The 15063-nt window shown below is 48.7% G+C and overlaps 10 protein-coding genes across 10 annotated transcripts; 2 read left to right on the top strand and 8 right to left on the bottom strand.

The window, feature by feature from the left end:
* Positions 1–81: 81 nt before the first annotated feature.
* On the bottom strand, positions 82–1116 carry N7533_000362 (uncharacterized protein; the record flags this gene model as incomplete). Its single annotated transcript, XM_057097012.1, has 1 exon — positions 82–1116. One exon carries the CDS (start codon positions 1114–1116, stop codon positions 82–84), a length of 1035 nt encoding a protein of 344 aa, XP_056965505.1.
* An 846-nt stretch (positions 1117–1962) lies between these two features.
* Positions 1963–2761, top strand: N7533_000361 (GNAT family acetyltransferase; the record flags this gene model as incomplete). Its single annotated transcript, XM_057097011.1, has 2 exons — positions 1963–2293; positions 2361–2761. 2 exons carry the CDS (start codon positions 1963–1965, stop codon positions 2759–2761), a joined length of 732 nt encoding a protein of 243 aa, XP_056965504.1.
* A 945-nt stretch (positions 2762–3706) lies between these two features.
* rodD lies at positions 3707–3954 on the bottom strand (the record flags this gene model as incomplete). The annotated part of the gene is made up of 2 exons (XM_057097010.1): positions 3707–3715; positions 3793–3954. 2 exons carry the CDS (start codon positions 3952–3954, stop codon positions 3707–3709), a joined length of 171 nt encoding a protein of 56 aa, XP_056965503.1.
* Positions 3955–4833: 879 nt separating this feature from the next.
* Positions 4834–5444, bottom strand: N7533_000359 (WD40 repeat domain-containing protein; the record flags this gene model as incomplete). Its single annotated transcript, XM_057097009.1, has 3 exons — positions 4834–4959; positions 5024–5307; positions 5399–5444. The coding sequence occupies 3 exons, from the start codon at positions 5442–5444 to the stop codon at positions 4834–4836; spliced, it is 456 nt and encodes a 151-aa protein (XP_056965502.1).
* Positions 5445–5508: 64 nt separating this feature from the next.
* N7533_000358 (uncharacterized protein) lies at positions 5509–5789 on the bottom strand (the record flags this gene model as incomplete). Its single annotated transcript, XM_057097008.1, is given in 2 exon segments — positions 5509–5708; positions 5723–5789. 2 exon segments carry the CDS (start codon positions 5787–5789, stop codon positions 5509–5511), a joined length of 267 nt encoding a protein of 88 aa, XP_056965501.1.
* A 217-nt stretch (positions 5790–6006) lies between these two features.
* Positions 6007–6489, bottom strand: N7533_000357 (WD40 repeat-like protein; the record flags this gene model as incomplete). Its single annotated transcript, XM_057097007.1, has 2 exons — positions 6007–6249; positions 6445–6489. 2 exons carry the CDS (start codon positions 6487–6489, stop codon positions 6007–6009), a joined length of 288 nt encoding a protein of 95 aa, XP_056965500.1.
* Positions 6490–6554: 65 nt separating this feature from the next.
* On the bottom strand, positions 6555–8141 carry N7533_000356 (O-methyltransferase family 2; the record flags this gene model as incomplete). The annotated part of the gene is made up of 5 exons (XM_057097006.1): positions 6555–6868; positions 6945–7414; positions 7510–7633; positions 7691–7837; positions 7907–8141. The coding sequence occupies 5 exons, from the start codon at positions 8139–8141 to the stop codon at positions 6555–6557; spliced, it is 1290 nt and encodes a 429-aa protein (XP_056965499.1).
* Positions 8142–8841: 700 nt separating this feature from the next.
* N7533_000355 (uncharacterized protein) lies at positions 8842–10237 on the top strand (the record flags this gene model as incomplete). Its single annotated transcript, XM_057097005.1, has 6 exons — positions 8842–8985; positions 9084–9468; positions 9530–9647; positions 9715–9782; positions 9838–9868; positions 9922–10237. The coding sequence occupies 6 exons, from the start codon at positions 8842–8844 to the stop codon at positions 10235–10237; spliced, it is 1062 nt and encodes a 353-aa protein (XP_056965498.1).
* A 131-nt stretch (positions 10238–10368) lies between these two features.
* Positions 10369–11998, bottom strand: N7533_000354 (general substrate transporter; the record flags this gene model as incomplete). The annotated part of the gene is made up of 2 exons (XM_057097004.1): positions 10369–11741; positions 11803–11998. The coding sequence occupies 2 exons, from the start codon at positions 11996–11998 to the stop codon at positions 10369–10371; spliced, it is 1569 nt and encodes a 522-aa protein (XP_056965497.1).
* A 656-nt stretch (positions 11999–12654) lies between these two features.
* N7533_000353 (DUF2264 domain-containing protein) lies at positions 12655–14730 on the bottom strand (the record flags this gene model as incomplete). Its single annotated transcript, XM_057097003.1, has 1 exon — positions 12655–14730. One exon carries the CDS (start codon positions 14728–14730, stop codon positions 12655–12657), a length of 2076 nt encoding a protein of 691 aa, XP_056965496.1.
* Positions 14731–15063: the final 333 nt, after the last annotated feature.

Here is a 15063-nt window from a genome sequence, read left to right as displayed (position 1 = left end):
ATAAAGTAGATAAAGTAAATATACAATGCTCATTATTCAATAGCTATACAGTAATACATGTCAATATACAATCGTGAAACATCATAAACGCGGACTAGGACTCGGGCCCGGACTCGGACCAGAACTATCCGTATCCCTCGTCGAGGGCCTTATCCTTCGTTCCGACATGGGCAAACTCTCCAAAGAGAGATTATTCATATTCATCCCCCAGTGAAACCCCCTCGAAGCGCGACGAGTCGACTGGACCGGCGCCGCATGCGTCACATCAGAGGTAATTTGTGTCGGATCCACGAATCCCGGATACTCCTCATGCTCAAGAGACGTAGGCTGCGATCGGTTCGTTTGCACGAGCGAAACAAGTTTCCCCAATACGCCGAATTCCAGCTTCAGCTTGATGCTGTAAACCATTGGTTTCAGCGTCGTTTGGAGCGAGTAGTAGCCGATGTACTCGACGACGAGCAGGCCGACGTCCAGCAGGATGATGACGAAATTTATGGCTAGGAGCTCGTACATGATTTTTGATCTGCGGTGGTCTTTTTCTGGCATGAGGCTGAGCAGTTTGACTGTTTCGGATATGTAGATGCCTGATATTACGAATTCTTGCGCGCAGAACCAGGCTAGTTGCATTCTTTCCATGACGTTGTACCCGCGGATGAAGGGGGTTGTTTGGACGTAGGCGGTGGCGAAGGTTAGGACTGTTGTAGGCACGAGGAGGATGATTGAGTCGATTATTATGAGCCAGAGGACGAAGCGGAGGACTGTTTGGTTTTGAACGACTAGATGGAGGCGCGAGTACAGGACAAATGATTGGCCTGGGACCATGACGTAGAAGCCGATGGTGGAAAGAACGAGAGAGAACCATAGGGGAGCGAGGGCGAAAAATTCGAGGATATATCCGACGGTGTGGGGGATGACGCCGAGGGTGACGGAGAGGAGTAGGGTCCAAAAGTAGAGGCCGCGGTAGTGTTGGAAGGTGAGAAAGAGGAGGATAAAGAGTTCGATGGCGTTGTAGAGGGCGATGGAGGAGAAGACGATCATTAGGATGCGCACGACGAAGTTGCCGCCTTTGTAGCCACCGATGAGGCCATCAGGTGGCTCGTCGAGGGCGGATGTCATGGTGTATATACGGCAGCTGTGGCAATTATGTACAGGGAGCTGGGTATATTTGCGACAAGGGTGTCAACTGCGTTGTATCTGCAGTGTCCACGACAATCTCTGTTATGAGATGGGTGGGTAGAAAAAGGCCGGGCAAGGGCGAGGCCTTGAAGGGAACGGTGAACTGAGAGTGTTGTCGCTGTACGCAGCCATTATCGGGCTATGACTGGTGCATGGAGAGTCGTAAGTCAAGCGAGATCCAGGAATTGAGTTGAGGCGCAAGTTGCAAGTTGCGAGGAGAAGCAGAAGCAGAAGCAGAAATCGAGTCCGATGTCGGGATTGGGAGACTCGAGAAAAGGGTGTTTAAAGAGGGATGCAGGGGGAAGACAAGCCGAAAATGAGAGAAACTGAGAGGAAATGAGAGAGGGGCAGATCAATTGGGACAGGAGTTAATATCGTCCAATTATGAAAAGAGAACCCGGTGAAAAATGAAGTGTGGAGGAGTGAAACTGGAGAAGACTGGGGAAGAGGGGCGAGTGGGACTGCGATCAGCAATCACGCGAGTGTCTCTGCTCCGTGAGGATTCTCTATGATTAGAGAACAGGAATTGTCAGTGTATACTGAGGATACTGAGTAGACAGAGGAAAGAAGAAAGAAGCAAGGGTAAGTGTGAGTGAGTAAGAAGAAGTCAAGTTGAAGTGTGAAGGAAAGAAGAAGCCGACGGTTGCCGAGCCGCGCAAATTTGCATTTCATTTTTGCATTTGCCACTCAACTTCAGCCACATCCACTCGACTCTTTGCTCTTCTCTCGTCTTCTCACTCTACCGAGTACTCTACGGAGTACTCTATGCACTATACTAAGCTGGATATGTGTATACGCAGAGCCACCCCCAATGACCTCCCCTCCCTCGCAGACATCGCCGCCCAGGCAATGCTTCACGATGAACTCTTCATCCACCTCTGTCCCCACCGCCACACCTACTATGCGGACTTCCGCAGTGCCTTCCTCCGTCGCCTGAGAATGCGCCTACATACCCCGGGATATGTAATGCTAGTCGCCGTCGAGTCGGGCTCGGAGTCGGAGCACAACGGGGACCTCAGGGGCGAGCGCGTGCGTGGTTACGCAGTGTGGAGCAGACGCGGGGATAGTCCAGCCGCCACACAATGGCAGAATGAAAATGGGAGTAGCTGGTGGAACGGTAAGGACCTAGTTTCCAATGAACGGGCGCTAATTGAGATCCCCAGACTAATTCAATGACCACCCAGCCCTTGAACGCACTCTCCTCGCCATTGAAGACCGCTATTATGCTCTCGTATCCCCTGATCGCAGCTTGGACCCTGTCCGCTTAGACCGATATCTGCAGGCCTGTGCGACGGGCTATGATTTTGCCGCCCTGCCCGAGCTCTGGTTCCTGGCGACTGTGGCGGTGGATCCTCGGCATCAGCGTCGCGGGTTCGGTCGGAGTTTAGTGCGGTGGGGTCTGGATCGGGCGAACGAGGAGCGGATCCCGGTTGGTCTGGAGGCTAGTCGGCAGGGTCTGGCTCTGTATGAGGGACTGGGGTTCCGTGCTGTTGCCAGTGCGATGGGTGAGGTGGTTCCTGGGTTGGAAGTGCCAGCTATGCTGTGGGAACCTGAATCTGCTGATCCTTGTAACTCAGATGTGTGATATACTTGGGCATGGTGGTTGTGGTCGCGGGCGGTCGCAGATATATTTCAAGATACCCCATCGGGCCTATCTACCTAGGTAGGTAGGTACTAGATGCTAGAAACTACTGCCACTTCTATTGTTCAAGTTGGACCTGGGAACCCCCGTCTGCAAAGCACAGTCTCCAAGCTTCGCCATTTATAGACATCTGGGCAGATGCAATGTCAATGTCGCATGAGACAGACAACTCGGCAAAGCAAAGCGACCTGAGCTCCACGAGTCATGGAATGTATGCTGTTGCTGTCGGAAGATTGTCACTGAGTGCTAGTGGTCGCGATCAATATACAGAAGACAAAGACGAAGAAGCCATGGAAAGAAAATTCAAGCCCTGGAAAGTCACCCACGACACGCGGAGAATGCTGACAGACTCACATCCGTTCTATGCGATTTGGACTCGTGTCTCGACTGACCCGTAGATGGCTGCTACTACTCGTCGCAGTGTGAAAGCCTTTCATGAATTGAATTTGTCTCATCTACCCAGTCATACCCAGGAGGCAACAGATACAGTTGAGTATACAGTTGAATATACCAGGGGATTTCCGGCAACGACTACGGTAGCCACATGGGTGCGCGCATGGCATCCATTTTCATCATCATGTTCGTTTGATCCTGATTTCGGAGAAGGCTCCCAGGGGTTGCAAGATTAGAGTCTCCAAGCTTGGGAAGTTCATCACTATGATTCATGGAAAGAAAGAGCCGGTGGATTAAAGTTCCTTAATCACCATCCACGTTGGTATAGATACATGAGACCAGTAGGACCATGCACAATTTAAATTTCTCTCAATACCGAAAACATCAGCGCCAAAATTCCAAAATACCAAAAGACCAAATTTTCATTTCAATAATAGCCAATTTTGTAATTTGTGATTTGTGATCTCAGTCCTGAGAGGCGAGGCCGCAATCGCTTTATTTGCACTGCATGGAGCTTTATTAGCCATCGATCGCAAAGCATCGGAATGAACCCTTTTAATTGAGTGCAGTGTCAAACTTACCACATTGCCAGAGCAGCTTCCCTGGCCTGGACAGCAGAGGAATGTGCCGCCGTTGCAGTATTGGCCCTTCTGGGAGCATCCGGCTCTTTCTTGCAGATTTGGGCTTGCCTCGGCCATTGAGAAAGCGGCTAGTGCGAGAAGAAGGGACATGTAAACCTTCATGTTGGAGGAATTGATTGGAGGAGAGTGATGGAAATGTAAAGAATTGTGAAGATAGAAATTGATTCCTGGAGAACGGTCTTAAACAACCTTGGAAGCTGGCGGATGTCTGCCTTTAAATATTCTAGGATGGCGCTACATCGGTACTAATCAGTACTATTTACACCGTCGATGATAAGCTCCGGAGAACTTGAATCCACCCGTAGACATTCTTGAATTGGTTCGCTTTCAGGCCAAGGTTACATTGCAGAAACAAAATCAGGTGACAATGTAAGGCCCCCAGGTTTCAGACCGAATTTGTCGTTGAGATATGATAACCTTTAGTCAGAGCGCGGATCTTCACGGAGATAAGACCTTGGCATTTTCTATTGCGAGCGCGGATTCGTGGGGTTGACCCTGCATGATCTTCACTGTGCATGGAAACTTACACAAGTCGTGGGCCCATATGCCTAGTCTTTACCGGCTGGTTAACTTGGTTTTGAGACTAAGAGTCAAGCAAGGTAATTATTCAACGAGAATGAAGTTCGCTTAGAGGAAGCGATGCTAAATGTAAATCGCCTCTGTTGTCTATTGAGAGACCCAGTAAGAGAAATAGAAGCAAGAAAGAGTGGTGATAGATGAAGAAGAAAGGTAGGCTATTTGCAAGAGGCCATGCACGGCAGCCTGGGAAATACTGGTCTTAACAAAATCTCCAGCTCCAGCTAAAAGCAATCCGCAAGGTCTAACGAGGAGAGGAAGGAGACGATGCATAGAAGATGATGGTATTGTGACGTGGTGTGTCTGTGTGTGGAAGTAGACAAAGAAAAAGCCATTTAAGCAAGAGCAACGGCCCCAATAGCCTGAGGCATACTACCATCAACAAGTTTCAACGGGTTCCGAGAGTTAAATCTGCCCAGGTGAGTACAAGGATTTTTCCAGATACGCCAATAATGCAAGCACTTGAACGGGACAAAGCGGAACAACGCAACAGAGAGTGAGGGCGGTATCCTGTTGGTAGCCACAGTATATCTGCGGAATTTCAAGTAATGCAAGTATCGTCAAGACTTATGCCATTACCTTGAAACAGCGGTACCTGTGGCTCTGGCTCAGAAAATGATGATTGAATGGCGCCTTTACTGGTCACAAGACATGAGTCGGTCGAGTTAAATCTGATGGCAATGAAATAGCTTTTGAGTGTCTGTAGGCATTGACTGATGCCACTGCTGATGTCCCAGATCCTGATAGTGTCGTCATGTGAAGCAGAGGCAAGAAACTTTGAATCATGAGACAATGCAACGGCATGAATTTCGTTACTATGGCCTTCAAATAGCTGTAGTCGTTGCCTGGAATTGATATCCATGATCCTCACATCATCGCCTGAACAGTGGGCGAGTAAATTGGAATCATGAGAAAAAGTTAGACAGAATGTGATGTAGAATGTGAAGCGTCTCCCAATTTATCCACACACTGTCCGGTATTCGTATCCCAGATCTTGATGGAATTTCGTGAGGCATAGGCTAGTTGGCTAGAATCATGAGAGAAGGCTGGGTAGGGGAATTTGACAGAGCTGGGCGGCCCCTAATCCGTATAAAGGGCGTGCGAACAATTTCCACTGTAGAAATCCCAGATTGTAATAGTATAATCACTTGAAGCAGATATGATTTGCCGAGATTTATGGGAGAAGTTGCTAACATTCATCGAGCCAGTGTGGCATTGGAACGTACGCAGACATTGCTTCTTGGTGGCATCCAAAAATTTCAATACATCCATGAGATGAGCTGGAGATAAACACCTGAGATTTGTTGTAAAGTCCGAATGATAGTATGGATTGACCATGACTCTTCAAAGTCTGAAGACATTACCCACTACCACTATCCCATATTTTGATTGTTTGGTCCATCGAACCTGAAGCAAGCAGCTTGGAATCGTTGGAAAATACAACTGAATTGACGCCAGAGGTATGGCTTTTCAGTGTCTGCAGGCATCGCCCACTGTTATAATCCCGGATTCTGACAGTACAATCCATAGAAGCGGAGGCGAGCTGCCTGAAATCATGGGAGAAGACCACCGAATTGACTATATCGTCATGGTCTTCCAGGGTCTGTAGGCATTCGCTCCATTTTCTTCAATTCCTGAGGACTCGGATATTTTCAGCTCTTGCAATTCGAACTGGCTTTTTGTGATACTTTCTTTTGGGCTGAAAATTAGTCCTGAGTGATAAACCTGCAGCGGCTTGCTCTCAATGGCTACTCTGTGATACAGAATGAAGCGATATTCGTCCTGGGATCTACTCAAGATCCCTGGGCATGTAGTACAGGTCTAAATAGATCTAGATTAGCGCAAATCCCCGTTGTGAGTAATAATGGGTGGTAGTACACGAGCCTCTGCAACGGGTTGTTAGTATTCAGTCTCAGAAGAAATTGCCTTTTTTCGCCTGAGACGATCGCGAAGCTTCTGCATGGCGCAGTGGTGAGCCAAGATTCAGTGAATAGTTTGCGAACTCAAAGGGCACACTCCGTAGAATTCGTTGAACTTCCAGGCTTGAACCTTGGGGAACATTATTTAGTTGAAGTCACATACATAGGTAAAATTTCAAAAATTTGAGCTATTTCGGGCCGAAAGTCTTATGCCAAATCGCACTCAATCAAACTCTCCGCGCTATCAATGCGAGTCCATATTTTGGTTACTTTTAGGCCAACGCTTTCAATCAAGCTATGCCATTGCTTCTCCGTGCGTTCTTTAGCTGCCAAATCGACCATCATGATGAAATCAAGAGAAGTGGCCTGCCAGTGTGCTCCACGGTCTGGAACAACATTCTCGTTGATCAGAATCTTGCTGTATCCAGGAGCCATCGCTGATACAATTTTTGAGAGAATGTCCTGGCAGATCGCGTCGTTCCAGTCATGGAGGATGGAATGCAGAAAGTATGCCCGAGCACCTGAAATATGGACTGCATGTTAGCGCACGGATCTGGCAGATTTGTCTCTGCTCAAATAAAAATACATAAAACATACCTTTAATTGGCTGCGGGGTATAGAAGTCATGAACCATAGGCTCGACCGCCCGGTTCAATGTGGTGATTTCCTTCAAAACATGAGGCTGATCCTGCAGGATTAATCGACCGGGCGAATTGGGCCATTTTGATTTGAACTCTTCCAGATCGTGACCCTTATTGCCACCTACGTCGACAATAAAAACTTCTTCTGGGCCAGTTTTGGCCCCACTGATTAACTTCTCTTCCACCGGGTAGAATCCTTCATCCATCCAACTGGGTCGGCCTTGATGATATGCGGACATGAGATTGTTGAATTGAGATCCAAGCTTTGGATAATCGGTACTTTTACCGTTGAGGTATTCGAAAAAGGGGTACTCGGTTTTGTTTCCCAGGGTAAAAGGACAGTCTTTGCCCTCAGTCGGGCTCTTATAGTTGTTCTCCTTGAGCCACTTTGGCAATGCGTAAACTGGACCCATGGTGGAGCCATTGCTGCGTCGAAGGAAGCAAAGTTAGCGAAGCCGATTCACTTATGACTCGGCCTCGGGTCATGTTAGAATTATTGACCGGGGAAGTATTTGACTCACATGGCAGGCCATGCGTCGCTGTATCTTTCAAGGGACAAAGTCTTGGTAAGCCCGTTGTGGGTGTATTCGTTCAGCCCAGTCTCAACCAATGCACCCATGGTAGCGAGATGCTTCAGAAGACGTTCTAATGGAAGATATCAGCCATCGATAGACCTCAGTACCCTCGTGCAGGAGAATATACCGAGCAATTCCTCACTTGCACCTGTTGCCACCGCCAGGTCCGCCACTGATTTCGGCTCGTTGGTATGGGCGATCAGGCGAAATATTCCTAAGTCGATACATGTTTCGATAACGGCGAAGTAAGAAGGCTGGATTTGCTCGATGTATCCTGAATTAGCTTCAAGGTCTTTTTTCGAAAAGCCGCCCTCCCATTATCAGGACTTGTTGATGGATATACGCACCTCTGCCCAGCAAGCACGCAGCATTGCCTCTTGTGGAGTTTCCATAGCTCGCACAAGAGCTCGAGCTGAATCCACGAGCTCCAGTCGGGCTAGAGAATCTCCGTTTGTGAATGCATTGGCATGTGATTGGATTTCGTGCAGCAGATCTGCAAGTTGATGCGGAGCTGTAGGAGAGACAGCGACCTTAGGATCGATCTCCTGCCCATTTTCCTTAAGATCAATTCGTGTCATTGTAGCAAGATCGATGTACTGATAGAGCTCGGCGATGGAAGAAGTGAATGACGATACAAAGGATCTCCATGGTGGATTGGGGCAGATTAAAGCTCAGGGGCACCCCGTCCAAATGCACACACCTGGACATATGGACCTTTGTTGCAGGGGTTAAATGGTGGATATCACTAGGATCCTTCAAGGCAATTAGCACATACTTAGGTACATTGTTTCGTTATTTACTCTTACTCCGTAGTAGTACTCAATTGTTAGGTGGAACCATCTCTACACAATGGTGGGTCGAATCAAGGTACGCTCGGGCGGATCCCTGAGCCGGACGTGCGACGGCGCCGATGGCTGCTGCATCGAGTGGAGATGAAGGATGGGGAATTGTGGGTTAATGTTGTCAGTTTCCACAAATCAGTCTAGTTGTTTATATTGTCGCCTGAACGAGCAATATCAGGAAATTCGCCAAGCCGAAAAGACTAACGGCATCGGGCGGGCCGGTCCTCCGAGACTGACTTTGAACTAAAGACCTCATACCACCTTGGGGCCAAACTATTTGATTGTCCGATTGGGGCCAAAATTTCCAAGATCCTTCCCCTGCTCCCAGGCGAGCATTTTCAAACTTGATCGATTCGACTATATCATATTCATTTGCAATGTGTGCTGTTGCCGATTTCCAGGCCACCTTCTCACTTCTGGATCTTCCTTGAGAAACATGGAGGACCAAGGCCCCACAATATTGGCCGTGATGTGGTCGCTGACTGTACTGGCTCTGGTGTTGGTTGTCGCCCGCCTATGTGTTCGGCAGCGAATAATCCGCAATTTTGGACTGGACGACTGGTTGATTGCGTTCTCCATGGTGAGCTCCACGGGCTTCCTCGTATTCTTTCTTTTCAAATATTGCCCACTGGCTCCTTATTTTGAAAGAAACTGACGGCGAGAAATTGGGTATCGTAGTTATTCGGTATTCTTTTCTCGGCTACTGCGGCGGTATCTGTGGCCAAGGGATTTGGTAAACACACGGCCAATCTTTCCACACCCGCTGCTGAGCAAGCCCTTCTATGGAACATGATTTCCTTTATTTTCGGCATTATCTCTTTTGCTCTTCCGAAAATCGCCGTCGCTGCTTTACTTCAGCGAATCCTCAATCCAATACGAGTCCATCGCATCATACTGTGGACTCTCGTTTCCATGGTCGCTGTCATTGCAATAATCAACATTTTGATATACGTTACGACGTGCAGTCCACCGCAGGGACTTTGGAAGTCAACCTTGGTTTTAGAAGGGGTGGCAAAATGTAGACCTGTCGATGTCTTGGTTGGCTTTGCGACATTTAACGGCGGTTAGTAGACATTGGCCAACTTGATCTAGCCTGTATAGCCAACTGATGACACTTTTGACAGCTTTCTCTGCGTTCGTCGACTTATATCTCGCCACATACCCTGCCTTCATTCTATTTCACCTCCAAATGTCTCTGCGAAAGAAGATCGCACTGAGTGCTGCCATGGGCCTTGGATCAATGTACGCATTTGAAGACTCTCTTGAATGACCCTTTCACCCAAACCGCGGATATTAAGACAGAAATTAGTGCGAGCGCTATAGCTATGGTCAAATGTGCCCAGATTGGAGGTCTCCGCAACCAAGCTGACCTCACCCGTGAGTTTACCTGCCTCCAGGAGTTGACTTTTTTGCATCAACTAATGAAGTGTAGACTCTACTGTTCCCCTAGTCATTTGGACGAGGTAAGCGATCCTCTCGCCGAGATATACTGAGACAGTATTGACGATGAAATTAGTGTGGAGGCCAATATCGTCGTCATCGCAGCGTGCATGCCAACCTTGAAACCCGTCCTCGACTTCATCCTCGTTAAATTAAGATTGACAACATTGAGTGACCAAAAATATCGGTCTAACTCGATTAGCCAGGGAAGGTTATACCCCAAAGCCGGCGTTGAGAAGAACAGCCGACAGGCTTCACCGTTCAAGACTATTAGTGAGGAAAATATCCTCGGTGATCAGGACGACCTTCACATCAGGCGCGTGGACGAAGTTTACGTGGGATACGAATTGCAGCCACAGACCATACCGAAGGGAACTCAGAGTTTTCAATAACCCATGGCAATATATTCATTTCGATAATATTTCCGAATGTTCAAAATAATCATGCACCCAAATCACTGTCGTAAAAAAAGATTCATCAACCCTAAATAGAACTTTTCGGTACAGCCGAATGACTGGTGAGCTCAAGGACCTCCAGCCAGAGGTTTCTGTAACGAAGCCTTGACAGGATTCGGACTTTCAAAAATCTCCGATAATTCCTCCAGAGTATGATTCTTCGTCTCAACCGAAACAAAGTAACTGACAGTCGCTTCGAAAAGATCCCAAACAATAAACACAATGTATGTATACCATCCAATCTTCTGCAAAGCCACCGGGAAACAAAACTGATTCAGAAGGGTAAAGCCGTGGGCAATCGAGAAGGTCAATCCGACGCCCTTCCCTCGTGTCTCGTAGGAAAGGGCTTCAACTGGGTACAGCGCCTGCAACGGTGTCATTCCGAAATTGTAGCAGAAACCAAAGATAAAGATGAAGGCGATCCCGGCCGACGCGGCGGAGCTAGCGTGGGTATGTGCGAAGAGCCCAGATCCGATCGTGATACAGGCAAAGCAGACTGAGCATGCGACGGCCGTCCATATAATTGTGGGTCGACGGCCCATTCTTTCGATCTGGCTTGCGCCGAGGTATGATGCCACAGTCGAAACGACGGTATATCCCAGATTGACGTTCAAGACTTGTTCCGAATCCGTGATACCGGTTGTCAGAAGCATTGCCGGAAGATAGTACGTGACGACAGCGTTACCGGAACATTGACCCCAGATGCCAGTAATGAGAGCGTTGATAAATCGCCATCTTCCTGCTTTGTTCTTGTAAAAGTCGCTGAAGTCCCACCAGCGCTTATCGGATCCGGAAAGCGAGATGAATTCTCGATATTCTTGCAGTTGGAGTTGCACGAGTGGATGGTCGGGGTTTCCTTCGCCGTGGTAGAAGGCCAGGAATTCTAGTGCTTGTTCTTCTTTGCCGTGCGAGAAAAGCCAACGCGGGGACTCAGGGAAGAATAGGACGGTAAGGAGCACGATGCCCGGACAGATCATTTGACACCATAACGGGATCTGCCAGGACAGTTTGCCGCCATATCCTGCTGACCCTCGCGTAACGCCAGCGGCAATGAGCGAGCCGACTGCATATGTGCAGTTGTAAAAGGCCATGATGATACCACGATAGGCAGGAGGGCAGACCTCAGCACACCAGATGGAACTCGTTGATCGAATGATGTTGACTCCGAATCCGAGGAAGAATCGACCTGCGACAAATTGAGGCACGCCGCGGGAAAGGGCGGAGACGAAGGTGCTAGCAACCACAATGATACACCCGATAAATGTGCCCCATTTTCTTCCTCGGAAATCACAGGCTGGACCGCTGAATGGAAGAGAGCAGATTGCACCAACGGTGTACATGGCGGAGATGTATCCGATTTTCGAACCGTTCTTCTCAACTCCGAATTGTTCCCGGAAGGAGTCCAATGCAGGAAGTGATCCAAAGATGGATCCATCATATCCTGCATACCACGATATGAGCAACGAATTTCCGGATAGCTGTCAAGATGATCTGGTACATACCATTCATTGTCGAACAGAGGAAAGCAATCAAGCAAAAAGTGTATAACTTTCTCAGATTCGGTGACCATGGCGATGGCTTTTCGGATCGAAGAGCTTCAAGCAAAGCTTCGCGACTTGGCATGCCCTCATCATGGCTTGTCGTTTTCTCTAAAGGAACCTTTGCGCTGTGTCTATCTTCCTCCTGTGAGGAGCCCATTGTGATGCGAATTCGGATTGAAATGGATATTGAGTGATCTTCGGCGCGGATTCCTCTGGTGACATGGCAGCAAGAGTGGAATATGTATGCCGTCTAATCTAATCAGCCGGTAATCTGGGGGGAGTTCATGCCACCAAGCGGCAGTGCTGTCTTGTTAGATTGGACCCACTGTCACTATGGGTTGTATCCAAATGGTTAGCTCTGGCGCCACGTCGGGCGGGGAAAGGCCCGTCGCTCGGGCGAAGGAATCGTCCGAGGCTTGGAGGTGTACCGCCTACATTCCAGGGTTGGGCGCGTCTTGCCCAGGTGGCTGGTTCGAATTATCAGCACTACTAAGTGGACAACCCCCTCACGATTTGAACCCCCCCATCCTGCCTATTTAGAAAAGATGCTGTATATGTACTACTATGAGTGGTTTACAGTAGGAGGCCATAATTCTACTTTCTCACCGCCAGGTAGGTAACTGAGTAACTATGTACCAGTGCTAACTCTCTCAGTAACTAGGCAGATACCTAGCCATGTACAACCCTAAGAGTCCAAAATATCTAGGCAAGGGTACGATTAAAATAAGCAGTTTTGAGAGCCCGAGAGGATATTGTGTGCTTTCGGTCTATACGAACAGCGCCTTGAGCAGATTTCAACAAGAATGGATTATTTCAATTATTCTGCTCAATTAATCGCCCTAGCTCCGATTCAATAGTAGGGTGTCGTAACCATCTTTCGCGAAGCTCTTCCCGGGCCAAGCCTTTCGCACCCTTCGAGATCGCAAAGACCCCTGAAGCAATGGTGACCTTAAACCCTGGAGGAATATCGGTATCATGTTGAACTGTTGGTAACAATGTCCTTGGCTCCATCAGATTTGTATTCGGATCCAACTTCAAGATCTTGCCCTCGGAAGTGCCAGCGCCTTCCCGGAAAAGATTCTTCACGCCACAGATGCCGGCATCACTGAAGACGAGGGAGCTGACAGTGCCTTCCGACACTCCTCCATGCCGAGAAGCGTTCCCCCAGTCTTCCGCTAACTGCGACATCTGCCTCGGTCGCTTTCCCTGTACTGAAAATCCTCCTTCAACAATCTTCAACTTGATGGGGTCCGGGTCCGTGGATTCTGTGTTAACATTCCTAATACGATGAATTCTGATGTGCCAGTCTGGATGGCAATCAGACGGGGGAATAAGAGTCGTTTGAATCTCGATATCACCACCTTTCCACGGTCTCCATACACTTTGAAGACATTGAATCTCGGCACCGCCAAAGAATAGAGTGATGACCCAAGGACTGCCAATTGTCGCCCATCGCGTAGTCCATGATTCTCCTGCATCTCGACTAAGAGCGAGAGTACTATCCGGAGCGATCTGGGTCAACAGTTCTCCAGTCGGAACACTGAAGCCAAAGGCGGATGAATATGCAAACTTGGAGTACTTTGCTTTTGTCGCTTTCAGAGGCCAGTGACAGGATTGACCGCCAGAAAGCATAAAATGGTGTTGACCGTTTGGGTGATTGCAAAGTATTTGACGTGGTGGATAGACCAATTCAACACCAGCAGTAGGTGAGCCAGTATTCGAAGCAGTCATTGGATGAGAAGTTTCAGGCTCTGTCCAAAATTTATCGTCGTCTTGTAGTGCCAGTATCACGAATGATTTCATAGCCCAGTAAGGTGACTGGGGTGAATTGTAGTCTTCGCACATGAACATGTTCGGATAAGTGTAGCCAATATTCAAGGTCCCATCCGTGGCAAAAATATCACTCGAGTGTCTTGCCCACCATCTTAAATGACGAAAAAGCATCCCCTTGACAAAGCCCAAGGAAGTGTATGTGTCTGAGTCGCAGCATTTTGCCAGGGCAAATGTCGAATAAAAGGCACCCATTGCAAATCGATAAGTCAGAGAGCGACCGAACGGAATCGCAGCGCCGTCTTGATCGAAAAAGCGCCAAAATTGCTGAGCAAAGTCTTTTGCTTGTTGACGATAACGAAGGACGCGATCATGATCTGTTTCTGCGGCTATTATGCAATATAGTAGCTGGCTGAACTGAATTGCAAAACTTCCTGAATAATAGTCCGCTTGTCTGCTGTAGGCTTCCTGTTCCGGAGAATCGTCCACTCTCCATACGCCATCAGCGGACCAGCCATCACCAATCTCAAATCGATCAAGTACTGCAAAATCGGTATTTATGTAGTCTCTGACATCTTCAAAAGACACGCCGCACACTCGGCACAAGGCAAGGTTTGAAAATACCCGAAACCACCTCCAGTTGTTCACGGGCATGACCTTGCCGTTCAGGCCAGAGAGCCAATCCGATAGATGCCGCCGGCTGGTTGGCGACAAAGGCTCGTAGAATGTCTTTGGAGCGATCAGAAGCGCAAATGAAATTGGCTCCGCCTCAACCATGCGCTGGTCCCAATCTCCTGCTGCACCCCAGTATTCAGGATGTTCGGGGTTGACTCCGTTTGCAAGGCCAGTCACCAATCGATCACAATAGTCGGCAATTTCTGCAGTAATTTTGTTGGCGGGATTTGCAACGGCTGCAGCTATGGCCCATATTGGTCGTGCGAAGCCTTCGAGCTGTGCCGCGGCTTCGTCAAAGTGAGCACCGGAGTAAACAGGTAGCTGGACACGAGCCTTCCCTGGGGAAAAGTATGGCCTCAACGCGGCAACGAGAGCTTGAGTTGCGACCAAGACATCCTTTCGATCGCAAAACGGATTGTCGGAAAATCCTGAGAGGGGCGGCATTTCTTGGGTCGCTTTGGTATTCAATCGTCGAGGCGTGGGTGATGTTCAGAAAGACCGCTCATAGTCTGGAGGGCCACTGGTGTTGTGAATCGGTGGTGAAAGAGTAGCATGATGACGGTAGTCCTAAATTGGTACGTCCTTGCGAACTGGGAGGACTGCTCAACCCCTCGAGACTGGTTAGTCCGTTGCTGTGAAGGGGAAGTTGGTTCAAGCGAGCGGAGCGTTCTTTACTCCGACGGCAACGTGACATCCAACCACCTCGGCATTTCCCCGGCGTTAAACCCCACACTTTTCCCAAGCTCGGACAAGCTCCATTCGACAAAGGCCCATGCG

Source organism: Penicillium manginii (genome assembly GCF_028828005.1).
Source record: "Penicillium manginii strain IBT 31320 chromosome Unknown utg000001l:1.0-3466041.0:1.0-3467806.0, whole genome shotgun sequence".
Taxonomy (NCBI): Eukaryota; Fungi; Ascomycota; class Eurotiomycetes; order Eurotiales; family Aspergillaceae; genus Penicillium; species Penicillium manginii.
The sequence above is the reverse complement of the archived record's forward strand: the minus strand, read 5'-3'. Positions and strand labels throughout refer to the sequence as shown.